General features: G+C 43.4%; 1 protein-coding gene across 4 annotated transcripts in view; it reads left to right on the forward strand.

Moving 5' to 3' along the window:
• The window catches only part of LOC122557233 (receptor expression-enhancing protein 1-like), a 78,866-nt gene that overhangs the window by 45,890 nt on the left and 10,083 nt on the right, over window positions 1–22,893 (forward strand). For 3 of the 4 annotated variants that reach the window (XM_043704993.1, XM_043704827.1, XM_043704742.1), the window contains exons 5-7: window positions 3,321–3,434; window positions 7,575–7,625; window positions 16,327–16,477. In XM_043704993.1, the coding sequence (XP_043560928.1) occupies window positions 3,321–3,434; window positions 7,575–7,625; window positions 16,327–16,477 (316 nt within the window). The remainder of the gene's footprint in view (window positions 1–3,320; window positions 3,435–7,574; window positions 7,626–16,326; window positions 16,478–22,893) is intronic. The other variant, XM_043704904.1, reaches the window with a different exon arrangement.

A 22,893-nucleotide genomic window follows, 5' to 3' on the forward strand; every position in this document is an offset into this window, starting at 1 on the left:
CTTCTTCCTGACCTCTCCGCCCCCACCCCACTCCCGCCTATCACCCTCACCTTGACCTCCCTCCACCTATCGCATTTCCAAAGCCCCTCCCCCAAGTCCCTCCTCCCTACCTTTTATCTTAGCCTGCTGGACACACTTTCCTCATTACTGAAGAAGGGCTTATGCCCGAAACGTCGATTCTCCTGTTCCTTGGATGCTGCCTGACCTGCTGCGCTTTTCCAGCAACACAATTTCAGCTGAAAACTATTCTAGCCAGTCTAATTTTTCATTATGCGACAACCCAGTATTTCTTTTACTACTGGGTATCCCAAAACACTCTAATGATCAAAGTATCACGAAATAGTGCAGCACAAAACAAGGCCATTCAGCCCGCTCTTTGCAAGAACAGCTCTCCTACTCCTTGTCTTTTCCCCTTATTTTTGTTGTAGATAATTGTCCAATTTTCTTTACCAGAGTTTCCAGTTAATCAGCCTTTTTTTTAACGCACTGTCAGGCAATCATTCCCAATCCTAATGACCTGCTGCCTAAAATGGTTTTGCCTCACTACTTCCAGCTTCCTTTGCCAATTTCCTTGAATTGGTGACCTGTGATTCCACTAACAGCAGTGGGTCAGCATGATGGCTTAGCGTTTCGCACTGCTGCCTCATAATGCTGGGGACCTGGGTTTGATTCCACCCTCAGGTTAGAGTTTACACATACACCCCATGCCAGAATGGGGTTTGTGCTTGGCCCTTGTGACGCAGTAGCTGTGCTCCTACTCTTGGGCCAGGATCTCTGGGTTCAAGCCCTACCTGTTCTGGAGGCATATTGTAACATACCTGAGCAGGTTAATTAAAATAACTCCACTGACAGGAGCAGCTTCTCCTTGCAGACTTAGACTTGAAAAGAAAGGGGGGGCAGGTTCTATTGTCTTTATCAATTTGAAATATGTTTGGAAATTCAACATAGGATTCATTAGGCCTTTCCTATGAATTCAAACATAAGTAACGGCATGCCTGACCGGAATTTTGCATTGTCTGTCCAGACTTAAATCACATATAGAAACTAGGCTATAAGCACAACTCAGTAATATCATAAACATATAGTACAGAACAGTGCCTTTTTTCCATTATCTGTTCAGTAAACCAAGAACACAAGGTGAAAATATTGATGGAACCATTTGCTTTTAGCCTTAAATGTATATGGCAATATTGTGAAGTATAAAAACTGCTGTTGTTCCTGAACAGGATAAGGAACTCAAAACATAACTCCAAGTTGAACAGAATCCCAAGATTTTACGAAACTCAAGTCTGGACATATTTAGTGTCTAGAAAAAAGATCCTGATCAATTTATCAGAGGACTGAATATTGGTAAAGATCAGGCATGTCTCAGAAACAGAAGGAGAAATATTGAATTCAGATCTTCCTGTGTTGATCTGGTTAATCTTGCTGCTTCTATTAGAGATTACTTGCACTCAGTCTGACAAATTATTCTTGTAAAGATTCCAGCCTATTCAGTACCTATTCACAGAACACTGGCTCAAGGCCAGCTAGGCAAGGTTAAACGATGTCATATATATTCCAGCTATCGCTTCAACTTGTTGACAGTTGCTGAAAGTTAAACAGCAATATGTTTACTGGCCTTAGGCTGCCAAATCTAAAATTAGTGTGGAGAAGCATTACTGCACAATTGTAAGAATGTCTGTTGAGAACAGTCAGTAGAAAACTATCAAATAAACAAGTCAACTGTTTCTACAAAAGAGTCAAATTTTCACCCAGTGCAAATACTATGGCTGGCCTGGAATTATAACGATTTCCATTTCTACCAGACCTGTGTCAAACATACAGATCCACATTAAAGTCTTTAGACCATGTGATTTGGGTGATGGCATCTAATATACAATAACATGTTCCTGTTGTAAACGCCTTGTGACTGAACTGAGTGTTAGTATAGTATATATTGCCTAGTAGCTGAACTACGTTTGCTTTGCTTGATGATAAAGTAGGGACACTGGTTTCTTGAGAACCAACATGGATATAATGAGCCGAATGGACTGCCTCTGTCCTTGTAAATGTCTCTACGCTGCACCAGAGTGAACATCCTCACATTTCTGAATAAAAGTGAAATACTGCAGATGTTGGAAATCTGAAACAAGCACAGAGAGTGCTGGAGAAGCTCAGCAGGTCTGGCAGTATCTGTGGAGAGAGAAACTGAGTTTGGGTTTCGAGTCCAGTACAACTCACCTTCAGAATAGTTCTAAACATGAATCCTACTAGACTAGAAACATTTGAGCTGTTTTTCTCTCTCGACATGCTGCCAGACCTGCTGAGTTACTCCGGCACTGTCTGTGTTTGTTATCTTCAAATTTCCATAGGATGAGATTTAGGGCTAGAACCTCCATGGGTGTTATCCACCATAATTGTAGGTTATCCCTGTTACTTCAGGGTTTCTCTGGCTGTTCCACTGAGGAGGAACGGGTGCATTCCTTTGGAAAATAATGAACTGTGATTTTCCATTCGCTGAATCATTTAATGAGTAATTGATTCTTCAGGTGGTTCAGAACTGAATTATGCATATGGGAGATGATGGCCTAGTGGGCTATTAATCCAGAGACCCAGGTAATGTTCTGAGAACCCAGTTTCGAAACCTGCCATGGCAGATGATGGAATTTTAATGCAATTTAAAAAAGCAAGAATTAAGAGTCTGATGATGATGCCATTGTTGATTGTTGGAAAGATCCATTTGGTTCACCAATGTCCTTTAGGGAAGGAAACTGCTGACCTTACCTGGTCTGGACTACATGTGACTCCAGACCCATAGAAATGAGATTGATTCTTTACTGCCTCTGGGCAACTAGGGATGGGCAATAAATGCTGGCCTAGACAGTGATGCCCTCATCCAATGAATGAATAAATAAAAAAGGAAGAATTCAATGTCAGTTGTTTCAGAGAAAGTGGGATCAGGATCTAGAATCTTAATGTAGTGCAATGAGGAATTTGGAGCCCTGAGTGTTCATATGCGAGCAGGTTTGGTCCTCAAATCTGTCGGTTTGTGAATTGGATAATACCTCAAGTGAATTGATGAGTGGCCTCCCAGGGTGACCAAATGAACGAATTAACTCTCCTGCAACTTCATGCAGAGTTGATGCAGCAGCAAGTCTTGGTCAAAAACTGGTAGGCTGGTCCAAAATGCCTAAACTATATCTACCCATTTTTCAGAGGGACGGGAGATAAACAGGGTTGCTTAACATTCCATCAGCATGAGTAAACTATTTCAAAGATTGCCACCTGTCGTTCCAGTCAGTAATATTTTCTCAGACGTTTCCTTCTCTTCATCACAGGAGATTGATGACTATTTGAGCCAAGCCAAGGATCGAAGCTATGAAGCTGTGGTGCAGTTTGGTAGACGTGGACTGAATGTGGCAGCAACTGCTGCTGTCACAGCTGCTGCCAAGGTAACAACCACAGGGCAATTAACTGATATCCTTGGGCTGTAACTCACTTGTATTCAATTGATGGTTGGCCCAATAGAGAGAGGCTGAACATTGGCATTAATGCATAATGGTTAGTTCTAGATGTCCAGGACACTGCTCTCCCCTGTTTCACTTTCATCAAAATCAATGGAAATAGGAAGGGTTAAACAATAGGAAAGCTGAACCAATTTTGCTAATGCTACACAATCACCCGAAGTCAACATTTCAACAGAGTTAATGTGCCCTCAAACAGAGATGTTGCTGAAGGTTATAGAGATAGACAAAGGTCTTGAACAATCGAAACGTGTACGTTATTCAATGTATGTTAAAAAGGGAGTTTGGGTTGGCAGTAGTTTGCTCAGGAATTTTGGATCAGATTAGTAGGAACAGTGTAGGCACATTGATGGTACATTGAAGCGAATGGGCTTGATGAGTTTAGTGGCCTTTCTCATTCCACAGTTCTTATATGCCTGTTGTTAAACTTGAGAGGGTGCAGAAAAGATTCACAAGGATATTGCCGGGACTGGAAGGTTTGAGTTATAGGGAGAGGTTGAATAGGTTAGGGTTTTTTTTCCCTGGAGTGTTGAAGGCTAAGAGGTGACCTTATAGAAGGTTATAAAATCATGAGGGGCTTGGATTGGGTAAATAGACAAAGTCTTTCTTCCAAGGTAGGGGAGTCCTTAACTAGAGGGCATTGGTTTAAGGTGAGAGGGGAAGGATTTGGAAAGGATCTGAGGGGTAACTTTTCAAGAGATGGTGGTGCATGTATGGAATAAGCTACCAGAGGAATTGGCGGAGGCTGGTACAATTAGAATATTTAAAAGGTATCTGGACGGGTATTTGAGTAGGAAAGGTTTGGAGGGATATGGGGCAAATGCAGAGAGTAAGGTGGTCGGAGGGGCAAGTGGCCAGAGGGTGAGGTGGTCAGAGGGTGGGGTGGTCAGAGTATGAGGTGTGACCACTCTCACTCTCTGACCACCTCACCCTCTGAACACCTCACCTTCTGACCACTTCAACCCTCAGACCACCTCACTCCCTGGCCACATCACTCTCTGACCATCTCGCCCTCTGACCACTTCACTCTACAACCAACTCACTCTCTGCGTTTGGCTCATATTCCCTCCAAATCTTTCTTATTCAAATGCCCGTCCAGATACCTTTTAAATGGGGCTCGTTCAGATTGGGATGTCTGGTCAGAGCAGACAAGTTCAACTGAAGAGTATCTTTCTGTGCTGTATAACTCTATGACTCTAATAAGGCAAGAGTGAAAGTTGACCTTTCCAATTACCATTGAGCACCAGCCTCATTCCATTTGGCCTTATTCATGGTTTGTATTCATAAATTTGTTTAAGATACCAACACCTGAAGGGAAAAGTATTAAACTCCAATTACTCCAATTGAACTCCAAAGTGGAAGCTCAGACCTTTGGCTTGGATTGTTGTATGACTGAGGGGCATGTCACGACACTGTGGATGTGCTGACACATTGCACTACTTGGGCATTGGGCCGGAAATTTAAACTTCCATTGGGAAAATCCCCAGCTCCCCAGATCTACCCACAAATATCTCCAACTCTTGAGTTAGAATAGTACACCTGGGATAGTTCTGATGTACCTATCAAGATCATTTCCTAGGAAATGTTAGAGATATTAAAAATGATCTAATTTCAGGGTAATTACATAACTGATGTCCCAAATCAGTTACACTGTCCACCCATCTATTGCCCCTAACCTGACCTGACTACCTCACAATCAACCAATTATCCCCTGACCTGACCCAATTACCCCTCCACTGACTACCTAACTGCCCCACCAGACCTGATACAACATGACTCTCCGACCACCTTACTCTCTGAGCTCCTTACTCTCTGACCACCTTACCCTCCGACCACCTTACTCTCTGGCCACCCCACTCTCTGACGACCTCACCCTCTGATGACTTCACCCTCCGTTCACCACACTCACTGACCACCTCATCCACTGAACACCTCACCCTCCGAACACTTCACTCTCTGACCATCTCACCCGCCGACCACCCCACCCTCCAACCACCTCACTCACTGATCACCTCACTCACTGAAGAAGGGCTTATGCCCGAAACGTCGATTTTCCTGTTCCCTGGATGCTGCCTGACCTGCTGCGCTGTTCCAGCAACACATTTTCAGTTCTGATCTCCAGCATCTGCAGACCTCACTTTCTCCTCACCCTCCAACCACCCCACCCTCCACACGCTTCACTTTCTGACCATCTATAAACCTACCCATCCTGCTCCCCCCATTCACTCAGTCATTCATTCACTTATTCAATAACAATTAAATTGCACCTTTAAATTTACCATATACCAACTAGCTGCATCAATAAAGGTGCATTGTCTTCTGTTGACTCTGTGATTGGAGCTCTCTGAGAGATGATATTCTCTGTATTTCTGTTAAAGGTGTTTTTTTTTTAAGAAATGTGGAACTGTGTCAGGTCAAGGGAATTTTCAAGCACACATCAACCTGGAGATAGCTTCCTCTCCCCACAAGATCTCCCCACCCATGTGTCATCATCTCAATATTCAGGTTATGTGAGGTGAATGATCTCATCCTTGAGCCTGGAAAGTAATTAGGAAGCTATGGAAATCAAAGACTGCAACGTAACCCTGTACATTCAATAAGAGGTTGGCATTATAGATTTCTTTGAAAAGATCCTGTGCTGAAAACCTGTGTTTTTGTTCAGAGACCATTTCAAGCTAACTAATATACCAGCATCTGTGCAGCCCTGGGTATGCCACCATGTTCCAATTTTAACTCCAGCAGGAGACCCAGGAAATGGTGCAAATGATAAAAAAGAACTGCTGGAGGGATCCTGCAGTTAAAACAGAGGACCTGGTAAAACCCATGCAGAATTTTCGGCCCATTACTTCATGCAATAACATGCTGTAATACACAACTACTCGAATTTTCTGATGAGACCCTCTTTTTCAGATGGTTGGAGTATGATTTCAGAGTTCATTTAATCATGATGTTAAATGTGGTGAAATGTGTCACTAGGGATTCAGGTTATGAGAATAAATGACCGTCAGTTAGTCATTGGAAAGGTTAGAACTGATGCCATTGGAAGTGACACATTTAAAAGGTGACTTAATAGATGTCTTCAGTGTGATGACAGGTCAAAATCACTGACAAAAGGTCAAGAAGAGAGATATAGAGAATTTTTATTTTGTTCAAAGCTGTTGGGATCTTGAACATTCTATCTGAGAAAAGATGGTGGAATTTCATCCTGTAAATTATTCTAAAAGAGATTTGGACAGGTAGTGAGCATGAGGAACCTACAAGGTGTTTTTGGGTCTACAGCACAGAAAAAGGCTCTTCAGCCCTTCGAGTCTGTGCTGGTTAAAAACAAGCAACCTAACTATTCTAAATCAAAACCAGAAATTGCTGGGAAAACTCAGCAGATCTGGCAGCATCTGAGGAGAGAAAGCGGAGTTAACATTTTGGGTCCAGCGACCCTTCTTCAGAACTGATTGTTGCTAGGAAAAGTTTGGTATATATGCAGAAAATAGGATAGAGTGGAGGGGCGAGGTGGAGGTGAAGTCCTGAGAGAGAGAGAAAAACAACAGTTGAACAGACAAAGGAAGGGGTAAAGGTCAGTCTGGGAGAATCAATAGCTGGGGAGCATTAGTGGCTGACAATGGGTCGTTTGTGGTAGCAGACCATGTGATGACAGGGTGTGGGACATGGAGGTTAGGCTGAGGAGATGGGAGAAGGTGCCAAAGGCTTCAGAATCCCCAAGCGGAAAATGCAATAGTTTTACCTAACTATTCTAATACTATTTGCATCACTTGGCCCATAGCCTTGTATGCCTTGCCATTGCAGTGTACATCCAAATACTTCTTCAATGTCATGAGGGTTTCTGCCTTTACAGTCCTTTTCTGCAGTGAGATCTAGATTCCGACCACTCTCTGGTATTACAGACAAACAATTGAGGATATGGGACTAGGTGTGGCTAGTTTGACGAATAGTCAGCAGAGCCAAACATAGTGAAAGTTCTCCTTCAGCACTGCATGTTCTCATGACTCTATGATTCTCTTAAAGACTGTGTCAGCTTTCACCGGATTTCCATAACTGCTTTTTCTGCATTAGGTATCTCACCTTCTCAACTTAATCCTATATATGGAGCTAACAGAGAAGAAGGTAATGCAGATTGCACAAATATTAACTCCCACACTAAGAATTCACTTTGATTTAGATTCCTTGCATTTTAATACTTGCCTAATGCCATTAATATAAAGGTGGATGTGACCCTAATTTGGGCTCTTGTAAAGAAAGAAACACAGTGTATTTTAGTTTACAGGAAACCAGCATTGAGGCCATGAAAATGCTTTAGCATTGGCTGACTATTGGGGATAGGCACTACCATGAATGAAGAGGAAGAAGTCAACCGGGGCTACCACTACTCCAATAAACTCTATTACTTTCGAGTGACAACGTACTTTAATTATAGGTGCAACTAAAGTGCACATAGGGTTAAGAAAAATATATCATTGTTAACTTTTCAGATCAGTGACCTTTTATGATGAACTTGGATTTTCCTGATCCCCTACAACAATATTCTACTTTACGAGGGAAGTGATAGAGCTGAAAGTGGGGAAACATTTGCTCGGTTTATGACGATTGGGGGGGGGGGGGGGGGGGAGGTTGATCAGCTGCAGATCTTGTTAAACTGCCTAGAAATTGGAACCCAGCAGAATAAGCAATTTGTTTTTAATCGCACCCGAACGTCTTATAATCTAATCTCACCAAAAACGGTGAGGTTTGCTTATATGCTTGAGTGTTGGTGTACATTAACTGGACAGTAACCTGAGTCTCAGATCTTTTAAAATGACTGCTTGAAATGTACTGACCAAACTGCATGTGTGTTTTGGATTGTTGCATGTGCCATTCTGTTTTGTTGAGGGAGCACTAGTGATAACACACTAGTTTTGGTATAGTGGTTCAGTTGCTCATGAGTCACAATTACATCACTGATACTGATACAGGGCAGAAACAAGTATTTGTTTGGTGCTGAATAAAACTGAAAACCTTGCAAATGTGTAGCAACTTTGTCAGCATCATACAAAGGAAGTTGGGTTCATTTTGGGCATGGTTCCAAAAGTTTTAAACTACCAGTTCCATTTAAGATGTTATTCACTTCTACAGTTTTGGATATTAGGCTCACACTCCACACACTGCTTGGAAATAAATATATGCTGAAGAGAGCTGCATGGATTTTGTGTGATAAGATAGTATTCAGATTAGTAGGGGATGAGCCTTGGTTAGTGTCAATCATAGAATGAAATAGTGTATTAGGAGACCATTCATCCTATATGTCTCTGCTTAACATTTCTCCCTTGCTGTTTTCCCATGACCACACCCACGATTCCTTTTCTAATAAACATCTAATTTCCTTTTGAATGTTACATGAGAATTTACTGACATTCCGATCCCTGGGATAATTAGAGACAGAGCTATAGATGTGTACAGCATGGAAACAGACCCTTCGGCCCAATTCGTCCATGCCAACGAGATGTCCTAAATAAATCTAGTCCTATTTTCCAGCATGTGGCCTATAACCCTCCAAACCCTTCCTAATCGTATACCCATCCAAATGTCCTTTAAATGTTGCAATTGTACCAGCCTTCATCACTTCCTCTGGCAGCTTATTCCATACACACACCATCCTCTGTTTGAAAAAGTTGTATCTTAGATTCGTTTTAAATCTTTCCCCACTCACCTTAAACCTATGCCATCTAGTTTTGGACTCCCTCACCCCTGGGAAAAGACCTTGTCTGTTTACCGTATCCATGCCCCTCATGATTTTATAAACCTCTATAAGGTCACCCCTCAGCCTCCGATGCTACAGGGAAAACAGCCTCTCAAACCGTCCAACCCTAGCAACATCCTTGTAAATCTTTTCTGAACTCTTTCACGTTTCACAACATCCTGCCTATAGCAGGGAGACCAGAATTGCACACAGTATGCCAATAGTTGCCTAGCCAGTGTCCTGTACAGCTGCAACATGATCTCCAAACTCCTATACTCAATACACTGACCAATAAAGGTAAGCGTAACAAATGCCTTCTTCACTATCCTATCTACCTGCAATTCCACTTTCAAGGAACTATGAACCTGCACTCCATGGTCTCTTTGTTCAGCAACACTCCCCAGGACCTTACCATTAGGTGTATATGTCCTGCTCTGATTTACCTTTCCAAAATGCAGCACCTCACATTTATCTAAATGAAACTCCATCTGCCACTCCTCAGCCCATTAGTCCATCTGATCAAGATCCTGTTTTACTCTGAGGTAACCTTCTTCGCTGTCCCCTACACCTCCAATTGTCATGTCATCTGCAAACTTACTGCCCATACCTCCTATGTTCACATCTAAATCATTTATATAAATGATGACAAGCAGTGGACCCAGCACCGATTCTTGTGGCACACCGCTGGTCACAGTCCTCCAGTCTGAAATGCAACCCTCCACCACCAACCTCTGTCATAGAACATAGAACAATACAGCGTAGAACAGGCCCTTCGGCCCTCGATGTTGTGCCTACCTGTGAACTAATCTGAGCCCATCCCCCTACACTATCCCATCATCATCCATGTGCTTATCCAAAGATTGTTTAAATCTCCTTAATGTGGCTGAGTTAACTATCCACAATATCCCTATAATCCTTTACGCCATTGACAGTCAAAAGAATTATCAACATTAACCTTAAATATACTCAAAGACTGAGCTTCCACAGTCTTCTGGGATAGAGTATTCTAAAGATTTACAACCCCCTGTCTTCTATCTTCAAGCCAGCTCTGTATCCAAATAGCTGGTTTCCCCTCTATTGCGAGTAAAGTAACCTCGCTAACTTGTTTACCATGGGGAACCTTGTCGAACGCCTTACTGAAGTCCATATAGATCATGTCTACCGCTCTGTCCTTATCAATCCTTTTGTTACTTCTTCAAAAGACTCAATCAAGTTAGTGAGACATGATTTCCCACGCCCAAAGCCATGTTGACTATCCCTAATCAGCAATTCAGGCAGCATCCGACAGGCAGCAAAATCGACGTTTCGGGCAAAAGCCCTTCCTGATGAAGGGCTTTTGCCCGAAACGTCGATTTTGCTGCTCGTCGGATGCTGCCTGAATTGCTGTGCTCTTCCAGCACCACTGATCCAGAATCTGGTTTCCAGCATCTGCAGTCATTGTTTTTACCTCTATCCCTAATCAGTCCTTGCCTTTCCAAATACATGTAAATCCTGTCCCTCAGGATTCCCTCCAATAATTTGCACTTGACCGATGTCAGGCTCACCGGTCTATATTTCCCTGGCTTTTTTCATCCACCCTTCTTAAACAGTGGCACCACATTAGCCAACCTCAGTCTTCTGGTACCTCACCTGTGACTATCGATGATACAAATATTTCAGCAAGAGGCCCAGCAATCACTTCTCTAGCTTCCCACAGAGGTCTAGGGTACACCTGATCAGGTCCTGGGGATTTATTGAACTTTATCCATTTTAAGACGTTCAGCACCTCCTCCTCTGAAATATGGACATTTTTTAAGATGTCACTATTTATTTCACCATGTTCTGTATCTTCCATATCCTTCTTCACAGTAAACACTGACACTACATACTCGTTTAATATCTCCCCCATCTTCTGTGGCTCCACACAAAGGCCGCCTTGCTGATCCTTGAGGGGCCCTATTCTCTCCCTAGTTATCCTTTCGTCTTTAATGTGTTTGTGGAAACCCTTTGGATTATCCTTAACCCTATTTGCCAAAGCTATCTCATATCGCCTTTTAACCCTCCTGATTTCCCTCTTAACAATACTCCTACTGCCTTTATGCTCTTCTGAGGATTAATTTGATCCATCCTGTCTATACCTGACATTTGCGACCTTCTTTTTCTTCACCAAACCCTCAATTTCTTTAGTCATCCAGCATTCCCTATACCTACCAGCCTTTCCTTTCACCCTGACAGGAATATACTTTCTCTGGATTCTCGTTATCTCATTTTTGAAGGCTTCCCATTTTCCAGCCGTCCCTTTACCTGCAAACATCTGCGCCCAATCAGCTTTTGAAAGTTCTTGCCTAATACCATCAAAGTTGGCTTTCCTCCAATTTAGAAATTCAACTTTTAGATCTGGTCTATCCTTTTCCATCACTATTTTAAAACAAATAGAATTATGGTCACTGACCCCAAAGTGCTTCCCCACTAACACCTTAGTCACCTGTCCTGCCTTATTTCCCAAGAGTAGGTCAAGGTTTTGCTCCTTTTCTAGTAGATACGTACACATAGTGCATAAGAAAACTTATACAAACTTAACAAATTACTCTTCATCCAAGCCGTTAACTCTATGGCATTCCCAGTCTATGTTTGGAAAGTTAAAATCCCTTCCCATGACCACCCTAACATTCTTATAGATAACTGAGATCTCCTTCCAAGTTTGTTTCTCAATTTCCTGCTGACTATTGGGGGGGTCTATAGTAAATCCCAATAAGGTGATCATCCCTTTCCCCTGGATGTATTCCCAGAAATATGCTCCCTACTACAGCCATAACATTATCCCTAATCAAAAACACCACATCCCCTCCTCTCTTGCCCCCCCCCCCCCCTCCTCCCTGTAGCATTTATATCCTGAAACATTAAGCTGCCAGTCCTGCCCATCCCTGAGCCATGTTTCTGTAATTGCTATGATATCCCAATCCCATGTTCCTAACCATGCCCTGAGTCCATCTGCCTTCCCTGTTAGGCCTCTTGCATTGAAATAAATGCAGTTTAATTTATCAGTCCAACCTCATTCTTTGTTTTGTTCCTGCCTGCCTAGACTATTTGACTTACCCTTTTTCCAGCTGTCCCAGGCTCAGATTGATTTCTTTCCTCACTATCTCCATGGATCTCACCCCAATAACACCCCCCCCCCCCCCATTACCTACTTTTTAAATTCTTGCCGAACGTCCTATATGCTGTCCTCAGAGTCTCGTCCTTTTCTCTTCATATGTCATCAGTTCCAATGTATATAATGACCTCCTACTGGTCCCTTTTGAGAATATTCTGCACTCTATCTGAGATATTCTTGATCCTGGCATCTGGGAGGCAACACACCATTCTGATGTCTCACTGTCAGTTGCAGAAACGTCTGTGCCTCTGAATAGAAAGTCCTTTAACACAGTCAATCGCTTCAAACCTGATGTACCCCTCATTACATTCAAGCCAATCTTGGTACCAGAGCTACATTCCCCTGAGAGTCCATCATTCCCTACATTTTCCAAAACGCCATACAGCCATACATTCCTACACTCCTGTCTCCCTCCCCTACCTTTCCTGGAGATAACCCATCTACCTGGCTATATCTTCAATTTATCTCCCTTTCCGTAACTACCATCCATCCATCCCCTAACTCCTGTAAATTCCTCATTGCCTCTAACTGCTGCTCCAACTTATCCATGCAATCTGATAGGATTCACAACCAAACACACTTCCTGCAGACATAATCATCAGTAATTTGGAAATTCTCTCTAATCCCCCACATCCAACAGGAAAGGCACATCATTCCACTAAAGACCATCTTTGCACCTTAACAGTCTACAGACTCAGAAAATAGCCCAGTCTTCATGCTCTAAAAACACTGCTCCAGGCTAACTTAGCACCGCTGTTTCATATTTTCAAAGTTTAACCAAGAGACAGATCTCAGTAAAAACAAATGATCAAAAAGGAACCCACACTACTCATTAATGTAGATTTACAAAAGAAAGAGAGTTTGCACATTCTCCCGTGTCTGCGTGGGTTTCCTCCAGGTGCTCCGGTTTCCTCCCACAATCCAAAAATGTGCAGGTTAGGTGAATTGGCCATGCTAAATTGCCCGTAGTGTTAGGTGAAGGGGTAAATGTAGGGGAATGGGTCTGGATGGGTTGCGCTTCGGCGGGTCGGTGTGGACTTGTTGGGCCGAAGGGCCTGTTTCCACACTGTAAGTAATCTAATCTAATCTACACCTCAGAAATGAGCCATTTAGCTGCTCCCTTGCTGGGAGCTCTTCTACATGGGTTTCTCCAAGGTCAGCTGTGAATTTCACTGTTTGTCTATTTTCGTTAAAATTAAATCTGATGTCCAAAGATACTTGAAACTAAACAGCAAAAGCAGCAGCTGTACAGGTCACTGCTGGGTCAGGCAGCAGTGTAGATTTATTTCTCTGTTTGATTCACTTCCATGTAGTCACTGCCTTTGTCTCCCTTCCACCTTTGTAAAGTGCCATTGTTCTGATGTTTTTCCCCAAAGTTCCATAACAATGTAACAACTTATAAAACAGTAATTACTGCTTTTAGATTTTGAGGAAATCAACTCCACACCTAAAATACCTCAAAAAAGAACAACTGTTACAGCCTCAATTTTTTCCCGTCCTCCATCTTGGATTACCTGGAATCCACATTCTAGTCAAGCTCCTGGGAACTCTGTACAAGACCTTCACAAACTTCCTATTTGTCACGACCACATTAGTCACTTTTAAAAGAAATACATTTATTATGTTGCTACACAATGACCAGGGTAATTCCTTCCTAACATCCCTGCAAATGAAAGAACACGTCATTATACATTAAAATACACACCTTAGATATTAACTCTGCAAATTACTGGGTGAGCAGTTAATGTGTGTCACTTATTTTCTCAGCTGTTTTATTGGAAATGAACAAACACCTTCATCCCTTTATTTTAACTGAGTCACAGCCAACTTTTTTTAACAGCTGGTGCCAATTACTGAGGTCTGAAAATACAAGGCATCTTATCTAAAAGGAGGCACCTTTAAAAGTCTTCCCTTGGTCCTTCACCAGCCTATATTCGCATTTGAATCCTGCAAGGGAATTGAATCATTTCTAACTCCAGGAAGAGAGCAGAACTCAGAATCATAGAATTGTTATGGTGCAAAAGGAGGCCATTCAGCCCATTGTGTCTACACCGGCTCTCTGAGCATAAATATTTACATGGTGTTTAAAATAATAAGTATAGCCAAATGCACGCAGTGGGTAGCGACTCAGATGTGTTCATTCCGACAATCCCTTTCACTGCAATTTTTCCTCTGACATTTCCCCGTTTTCATTGTTCACCAATGTGGATTCACAGTACCCCTTGCCTACAGTGATCCTCTAATCAAACCTGGGGCCCTGATCTCTTCAAGCAAGAAAGCTCTGGGCCAAACCAAAAGGGGCTAACCGCCCTGTCTTAACTGGACATGAGGCTTGAAGCACAGAGGGAGGATGGGGATTTGGGGTTGGGGTTTGAGTTGTGGGAGGCATACAGCATTCAACTTAGCCAAATATAATGGGTAACTGTCGATGCTTATTCTCACATGCTGTGGGTGGCTTGCCGATTGGGAGAGCTGAAAATGTGGCAGTGCTGTGGTGACCTGGAACCATCTTTAAAGAGGATTTTTGAGATACAGTAGTGGTATCCCTTCCTCTTAGTCAGAGGCTTGGGTTCACCTCCTATCTGCTTCAGAGATGTGTCATTATGTATTTGAATGGGGTGATTAAAAATATTTAAAAGCCCCTTAAAGGAAAGATCCAACTTTTGATGGGGCATGGTGGCAACATCATTTCATAGCAGCAAGCTACTGCACTACAATTATCCGAAAAACCCCAAGACAGGAAAAGGTGCATTTCAGAATATTGAAAATCTTCACTAATTCTTACCAGCACTTTCAAATGGTCTTGGTGGCAATGTTATATCAGCAGGCCACCTTCAATTGTGGCGGAAGCTGCTGAAGATCACTTTCAATATCGCAGGAAGTGGCCAGAGATTTAAATGGCCTTGAACTATTTGCATGCTGCAGACACAGCTCACCACCACCTTCTCAAGTGCACCTAGAGATGGGCAATCAATGCTGGCCCAGCCTGTGACACCCAGATCCCAGGTAGATATGATTTTTTAAAAAATTCCATCTAAAATAAAACATAGGATGTACGACATAAGAGAATGCAGAACATAAAACAGCACAGAAATAGTCTGTTCGGACTACCATATCCATGCTGACCATGATAGCATTCTCAACTAATCCCATCTGCCTGCACATCTTCTATACCCCTCCATCCCTGCCTGTATGTGTCTGTTTAAATGCCTTTCAAACTTTGTTATCATATCTAGTTCTACTATCTCCCCTGGCACCCTCTGTGTAAAAACGTGCCTCATTTCCTTTAAATTTTCCCCCTCTCGCCCTAAACCTATTTCTATGTATTTGATATTTCCACGCTGGAAAAAAGACTCTGACTGTCGACGCCTCTCAGAATTGTATATACTTCTGCCAGGTCACTCCTCAGCCTCTGACACTGTAGTGAAAACTATCCAGGTTTGTCCAACCTCTTCTTATGGCTAAGACACTCCAATCCAGTCACTATCCTGGCAAACCTCTTTTGCACCCTCTCCAAACTTTACACATCCTTCTTATAGTGTGACAACCAGAAGTGCACACAGTACTCCAAATACATCCTAACTAAAGTCGCAACGTGACTTACCAACTTTTATACTCCATGCCACGACAAATGCCCCAACCGAGGGCATGCATGCCCTATGCCTTCTCTACCACCTTATTCACTTGTGTTGCCACTTTCAGGGATCCATGGCCTTGCACCCCAAGATCCTTCTGATTATCAATGCTCCTAAGGATCCTGCCTTTTATTTGAACCCCAGGTTTCCAGCTCAGAAGCAGGGACTGCAAGGATGAACAAGACCAAAGTCAGTCTCACCGGCAAACAAAGATAATAACACTGTTAAATATGGAGTCAAGAGACCTCTTCTGCAATGGTAACAATCCTGGTATGAAGGTCATATTTTTTGTGGTTAAAAAGAACATCCTTTGCTGTGCCACAGGGACAAGGAGCTCTCTCAGAAAGGCTTAGAAGCTTCAGCATGCAGGATCTGACAACAATTCGAGGGGACATTATTGATGAACAGATGAGCAATGTGCAGCCTCAAGCCCAGAGCCCACTGAGGAACATCACAGAGACAGTTGATAACTCAGGTGAGCTTTGTTTCCCCTACAGAGAAACTAACATATAATGGGTTGCAAATATGGTCACTCATAAATCCAATAAATAAACTGGGAGAAATTTCTTTACTCAGGTGGGCATATAATGGTTGGGGTGAACAAGTACAGAAGATAATATAAGGGCTGAGGGAATGATTTTGTTGTTTTACGGATGTGAGTATCACCGACACGGCCAGCATTTCTTGTTCAATCCTAATTGAACTGTATAACGTGTTGACCCATTTCAGAGTGTAATAGAGTCAACTGCATTGTAGTGGGTCTAGGTGTGTAAGCAAGGCCAGGTAAGGAAGACAGGATATTGACTCAAAAGATATTGGTCAACCTGATGGACTTTTACAAATGATAACAGCTTCAAAGTCACTGTTGCTCAGACAAGCCCATGTTGCCCATGACACCAGAGTATTATCCTGGGTCTCTGGGTTACTAGTCCATGCCATTACCTGGACTACAGGTAGTCTGCCACCTCCCCTGTAAGGAATGCTTTCCTTATATCAACAGAACTAGGGTAATGGGGAGGAGAAGTCATGCTACAGCTGTACAAAGCTCTGGTTAGTCCACATCCGAGTGCAACAGGCAGTTCTGAGCACCACACAGTAGGTAGGATGTACTGTGAGAAAGTGAGGACTACAGATGCTGGAGATCAGAGTCAAAAAGTGTCATGATGGAAAAGCACAGCCAGTCGGCTGCATCTGAGGAGTAGGAGAGTGATGTTTCGAGCATAAACCCTTCATCAGGAATGTGGGGGGGCCCAAGGGGGCTGAGAGATAAATGGCAGGGGGGTGGGGCTGGGGGAAGGTAGTGAGAATGCGATAGGTAGATGAAGGTGGGGGGTGATGGTGTTAGGGTGATGAGTGTATTTTGCTTGGAGAGATTAACATGTAGTTTAATCAAAATGAAACCAAGAGCTGAATTTTACAAGGTGGGGGGAGTGAGGGTATGAGTTGTCAGGTTGAGGCAGATTCATCGACTCATTAACCTTTGCAGCACAGAAGGAGGCCAGTTCACCCATCCTGAATGTGCCAATATACAAAGTTCTGACCACAATAATCCCACTTTCCAGCTTTTAGCCCAAAGTCCTATATATTAAGACAACACAAACAAACATCGAAACACTGCTTAAACGTTATAAGATTTTCATCATCCTCTCAGCCAGCAAGTTGTAGACTTCCACCACTGCCTGAATGAAATAAAATTCTCCTTAGCTTTCTTCACAATCTTCTATCACTTAAATCTATGTGCCCTGGTTATTGACCTTACTGCTGATTGAAAGATTGTCTTCCTATTCACCTTAACTATGCCCAACATAATCTTATATCTCTCTGAACCTTACTGCTCCAAAGAAAACAACTCAGTCTAACAATTCCATCCCAGTCCATTGCTCCCAAAGTGATCTCCTCTATATTGGGGAGATCAAATGCAGGCTCAGGGACCTATTCGTGGAACCTCTGCTCTCTGCACGCATCAACCAACTCGACCTTCTCATTGCTGTCCATTTTAATTCCCCCTCCCACTCCCCCAGCGACACGTACATTCTTGACCTCTTCCACTATCAGAATGAGGACAAATGTAAACTGGAGGAACAACACCTATTATTTTGCCTGGGAAGCTTACAGCCCAATGGCCTCAATATTGACTTCACCAGCTTCAAAGTCCCTCCATCTCCAGCCTTATCACACGTCCAGCCCCCCTCCTCCTCACCTCCCTGACCTAACATAATCTATCCAACTTCCTATCAGCTCCACCCTTCCACTGACCAATCACAATAACCCTCTACCTGCATCCACCTACCCTTCCCCCAGCCTCCCCTATATACTTCTGGGCTCCCCCCCAACAAGTCGTGACGAAGTGTTTTGGCCTGAAACGTTGAATTTCCTGTTCCTTGGATGCTGTCTGACCTGGTGTGCTTTTCCAGCTTCACATCTATTGACACTCCAGCATCTGCAGTCCTTACTGTCTCCAATATCCTGGTAAAACTCCTCTGCATTTTCTCTAGTGCAGTCACATCCTTCCAATAGTATGGTGACCATGACTGCATGCAGTAGTTCATCGGTGGCCTACCCAGCATTTCATATAGTTCCATCGCAACCTCCTTGGGTAAAATGAGGGGCAGATTCTGTCACTGACTTGCTGGCTCCCCTCCCCCTCAGCAGTTTAATAGCCTTCTATGAGTGAGGCAGACCATCCCTGAGGAAGCCCCGCCTGTGAGAGCAAATGTTCGGCTGCTCTCCTCTCCCAGCAGCACCACCAGGAACTCTGGCCATTGCTGCACCTGCAACCAGTTAACCACCCCCTCCTTCCTCCCCAACTCCTGAGGAAATCCTTGACTGTGAGGTGAGTTCAAGGGTCCAACTGGTTGACAGGGGTAGGAGGGTTTCACATCTATGAGGATTGGCGGGGGGGAGCATGCAAGGGTATCTTTAATGAGAAGCTAGGTCTGTTACCTGCTATGCTGGTCTCTCTCACTGTGGATAAAAACACAGTGACATTGGGAGGAAGGCAGCCCTAAATGTCTGCAATTTGGTCAATTAGGGGGTTTTATTGGCCCAAAGCCTTGTTTAGGAAAGATTGCATCAGGGATGAGTAGAGGAGAGGAGGCAGTGGGCACGGGTGCTGCTGCTCAGGACCCAATTATAAGAACAAAATTGGTTTTAAAATTGATTTCCATTTCCACTGTTTGCCAAAGTGAGATTCAAACTCAGGACTCCAGAGCATTTTCTCTGGTTTAATAGCCTAGCGATAATACCACTAAACTATCGCCGTCCCATTTTTTCTCAGTGTAGTCTATTGCTTTCTTTACTTGTGTTTTTGTTTTGTATTTTTCACCTTGGTTTATGGCTCACTATTTCCCACCTGTAATTTTACTTGCTAAAACTCAACATTTTCAAGATGGTAGGCCCTGATGGTTATATCTCCTCGCGTGCAGGTCATGTAAGGAAAGGAGGGGATAGATGAAGCATGTGAGAGAGAGAGAGAGAGAGAAAGAGAGAGAGAGAGAGGCATTTATGCCTGAGACATTCTTGCCATACCCTCCCTTAACTGTAGGTTAAAAACTAAGTTGGTTTCAGCTGGCTGTGGGTGAAGAGTTCTGTCTCCTCTGCCTCTGATTCATCAAGAAGCAGCTGCAGAGATCTATTGTCTCCTGGCCTTATACCTTCATTCCAATCTCGGGATGGGAATCACCCTCCTTGAACTGTGGAGCGACTGGTTATTTTCAAGAAAACCTAGGGTATGCCTGTTGGTGTTTAGAAGCAAAAAATGGTGCAATGCTACATAAAGGTGGGGAAGAATGTTTTGTTTGTCCAAGGATAACTCTTTAATTATATCACTGAAATAAACATCCAAGGACATGACTAAATGCTGTGCTTTTAGAGCAGCATTCCCCTCAATGCAGGACTTTATTAATAGCTATTCTATTTCAGGATCCCACTTGTAATTCTACCATCCCCAGGTTACTCAATCTCCCTTTGATTTATGGGCAGCTATGGCGCTGTTTTCTAATGTTGATGAGATGTAGAATAGTGTTCTTCGGTTCTGGGCTTTTAATTTTTTGCCAATGTATGGATATGGATAACATGCTGCAAAACAAGAGAAACAGATTTGCAATGAGTAGGCGTCAACAAAGGCCAGTATCCCATCATCAAGTCACCCTTTTTTTACACGTGCATAGTATATGACACTGACCCAGCTAGCTCAGAGCCAGCTCTCAGAGTGAACAGGATCTCTGACACTCCTTTACCTAAAATTCTATTTTATTAAACAATACAGTTTACAAAATAGTTAACATTAACAGCTGTACACAGAGAAACAGCAATTTTACACGGGAGGGGAATGGCAAAACCAGGTCCCAAACCCTACCGTTCAACCAGTTTTCAGGGAAATGAGGACAAGCCTCAAATCCCAGTTTCAATCACAAAACAATATCAAGTGCATAAGACAATTCGATTACAGAAAAAACACTGCATAAAATACAGACCCCCCCCCCCCAGAAACCCAGCAAGCCCTCGTCCCTCCCACTTTCCAGCCACTCTAAGGCAGCCTGCCCCTATGCTCCTTCCAGCCCTCGGTCTGCCCTGACACATCTTCCGGCCACCTCTAGGACAGCCCGTCCTGCTTTACATCCCCAAGGACGACAGTGGTCAGGACGGCCTACCCACCTTCTGACTTCCCTAACCGCCCTTTGCATCTTCCAGCCACCTCTAGGGCAGCCCGCACCGGTGCCTGCCCGGTGTGACAGTGCTGAGGATGGCCTACTGACATTCCTGTTTATATCTGTCAGTCAGGGCTCCCTGATTGGATCAGGTTAATAGCCCCCTCAGAGAATTCATATTTTATGATGTCCACCTGGCTGACCTAGTTACAATCACTACACCGCCAATATGGAGGAGTTACATAGGCAACCCCAGCCATGGATATAGGAGACCCCCTCCTCCATTCCTCACTGAATTTGAACTTGACTTTTTTTCATTGCTCCTCCTACACCAGCTCATCTAGATTTTCTTCCTGATAGGAAATGCCTATCCCTCCACACTCTTCTTTGTGTCAATATACTTTATATTAAAGGAAATGATTGGAAGTGACAAGGTCAGTACTTATTTCCCATTCCCAATTGCCCTTCTATTGAATGGCTTGCTAGACCATTCCAGAGGACAGATTAAAGTGGTGCTGGAAAAGCACAGCAGGTCAGGCAGCATCCGAGGAGCAGGAAAATCAACATTTCGGGCAAAAGCCCTTCATCAGGCTTTGACCCGAAACGTCGATTTTCCTGCTTCTCCAATGCTGCCTGACCTGCTGTACTTTTCCAGCACCACTCTAATCTTGATTCAAATCTCCAGCATCTGCAGTACTCACTTTCACCTAGCTCATTCCAGAGGACAGTTAACTACCAATCGTATTGCTGAAGACAAGAAACCCCAGAGAACTGCAGATGTTCAAAACCAGAAATTGCTGGAAATACTCAGCAGGTCTGGCAGCATCCATGCAGAGGAAGCAAAGTTGATGTTTCAGGTTCAGTGATCTTTCTTCAGAGGCAATTACTGATTTTGTTTCATATTTCTGTAGATCTGGATTCACATGTTGGTCAAACCAAGTAAGGACAGCAAATTTCCTTCCTAAAGGACATTAGTTAATCAGACGGGGTTTTAATGACAATCAACAATATTTTTCATAGTCGAAAAGTGTGGTGCTGGAAAAACACCGCAGGCCAGGCAGCATCCGAGGAGCAGGAGAATCAACATTTTGGACATAAGCCCTTAGTCCCCAGTGTTGAGGTTGGCTTTCATTTCCAGGTCTTTTATTTGTTGAATTTAACTTCCACAGGCTTCCATAAACCATGTCTCCTGAGCATTAGTATGAGCTTCTGGATTATTAGTCTGGGACATTATCTTTGTGCCTCATCTCTTCCCGATGGCCAAGTCCTATAGGAACAAATGCATCCCACATTACCGAGTCACTTATTGTCATAGCATTCCACACTTGGGATCAGCAGGGGAACAATGTTCAGCTTTAAAGAAAAGAATTTGTGGACGCAATGTTCCAGTGGTATTATCGCTGGAACTATTAATCCAGAACCTTAGTTAGTGTTTGACCCGTGTTTGAATCCTGCCATGGCAGATGGTGGAATTTGAATTCAATTCGGATTTAACTCTGAGTTTAAGAATCTACTGATGATCATGAAAATATTGCCAACAAGAACAGAAATTGCTGGAAAACTCAGCAGTCTGTGGAGAGAGAGAGAGAGAGAGAAAAGAGTTAATGTTTCGGGTCCAGTGGCCCTTCTTCAGAACTGATGGTAGCGAAGAAAACATTTTTTAAGCAGAAGATAGGATGAGTGAATTGGGTAAGGAGTAAACAATAGGTGGAGATAGAACCCAAAATGAGAGAACAACAGTTGGTTAGACCAAGAATTCATGATAATCAGAAGGCTGTAGAGCTGTGTTTCTGCATCACCCTGTTCCCTGACCAATGTGACAGTCTCAGGCTTGCTGCAGTGCTCCAGCAAAGCTCAGCACAAGCTGGAACAATAAAAACCTCATTTTCTGCTTGGGAACCCTGGAGCCTTCTGGACTGAATATAAAATTCAACAATTTTAGGGCTTGAGACACCTTCTCCCATGTACTTACCCCAACCCTCACACACCAGGCCTTGTTATCTCATGAGATGGAAATGTGTTGCTGGAGAAGCGCAGCAGGTCAGGCAGCATCTAGGGAACAGGAGAATCGACGTTTCGGGCATTAGCCCTTCTTCTTCGGCTAATGCCCGAAACGTCGATTCTCCTGTTCCCTAGATGCTGCCTGACCTGCTGCGCTTCTCCAGCAACACATTTCCATCTCTGATCTCCAGCATCTGCAGACCTCATTTTCTCTTGTTATCTCATGGCCTGCTGTTGTACA

This window comes from Chiloscyllium plagiosum, chromosome 1 (assembly GCF_004010195.1).
Source record: "Chiloscyllium plagiosum isolate BGI_BamShark_2017 chromosome 1, ASM401019v2, whole genome shotgun sequence".
NCBI classification, from domain to species: domain Eukaryota; kingdom Metazoa; phylum Chordata; class Chondrichthyes; order Orectolobiformes; family Hemiscylliidae; genus Chiloscyllium; species Chiloscyllium plagiosum.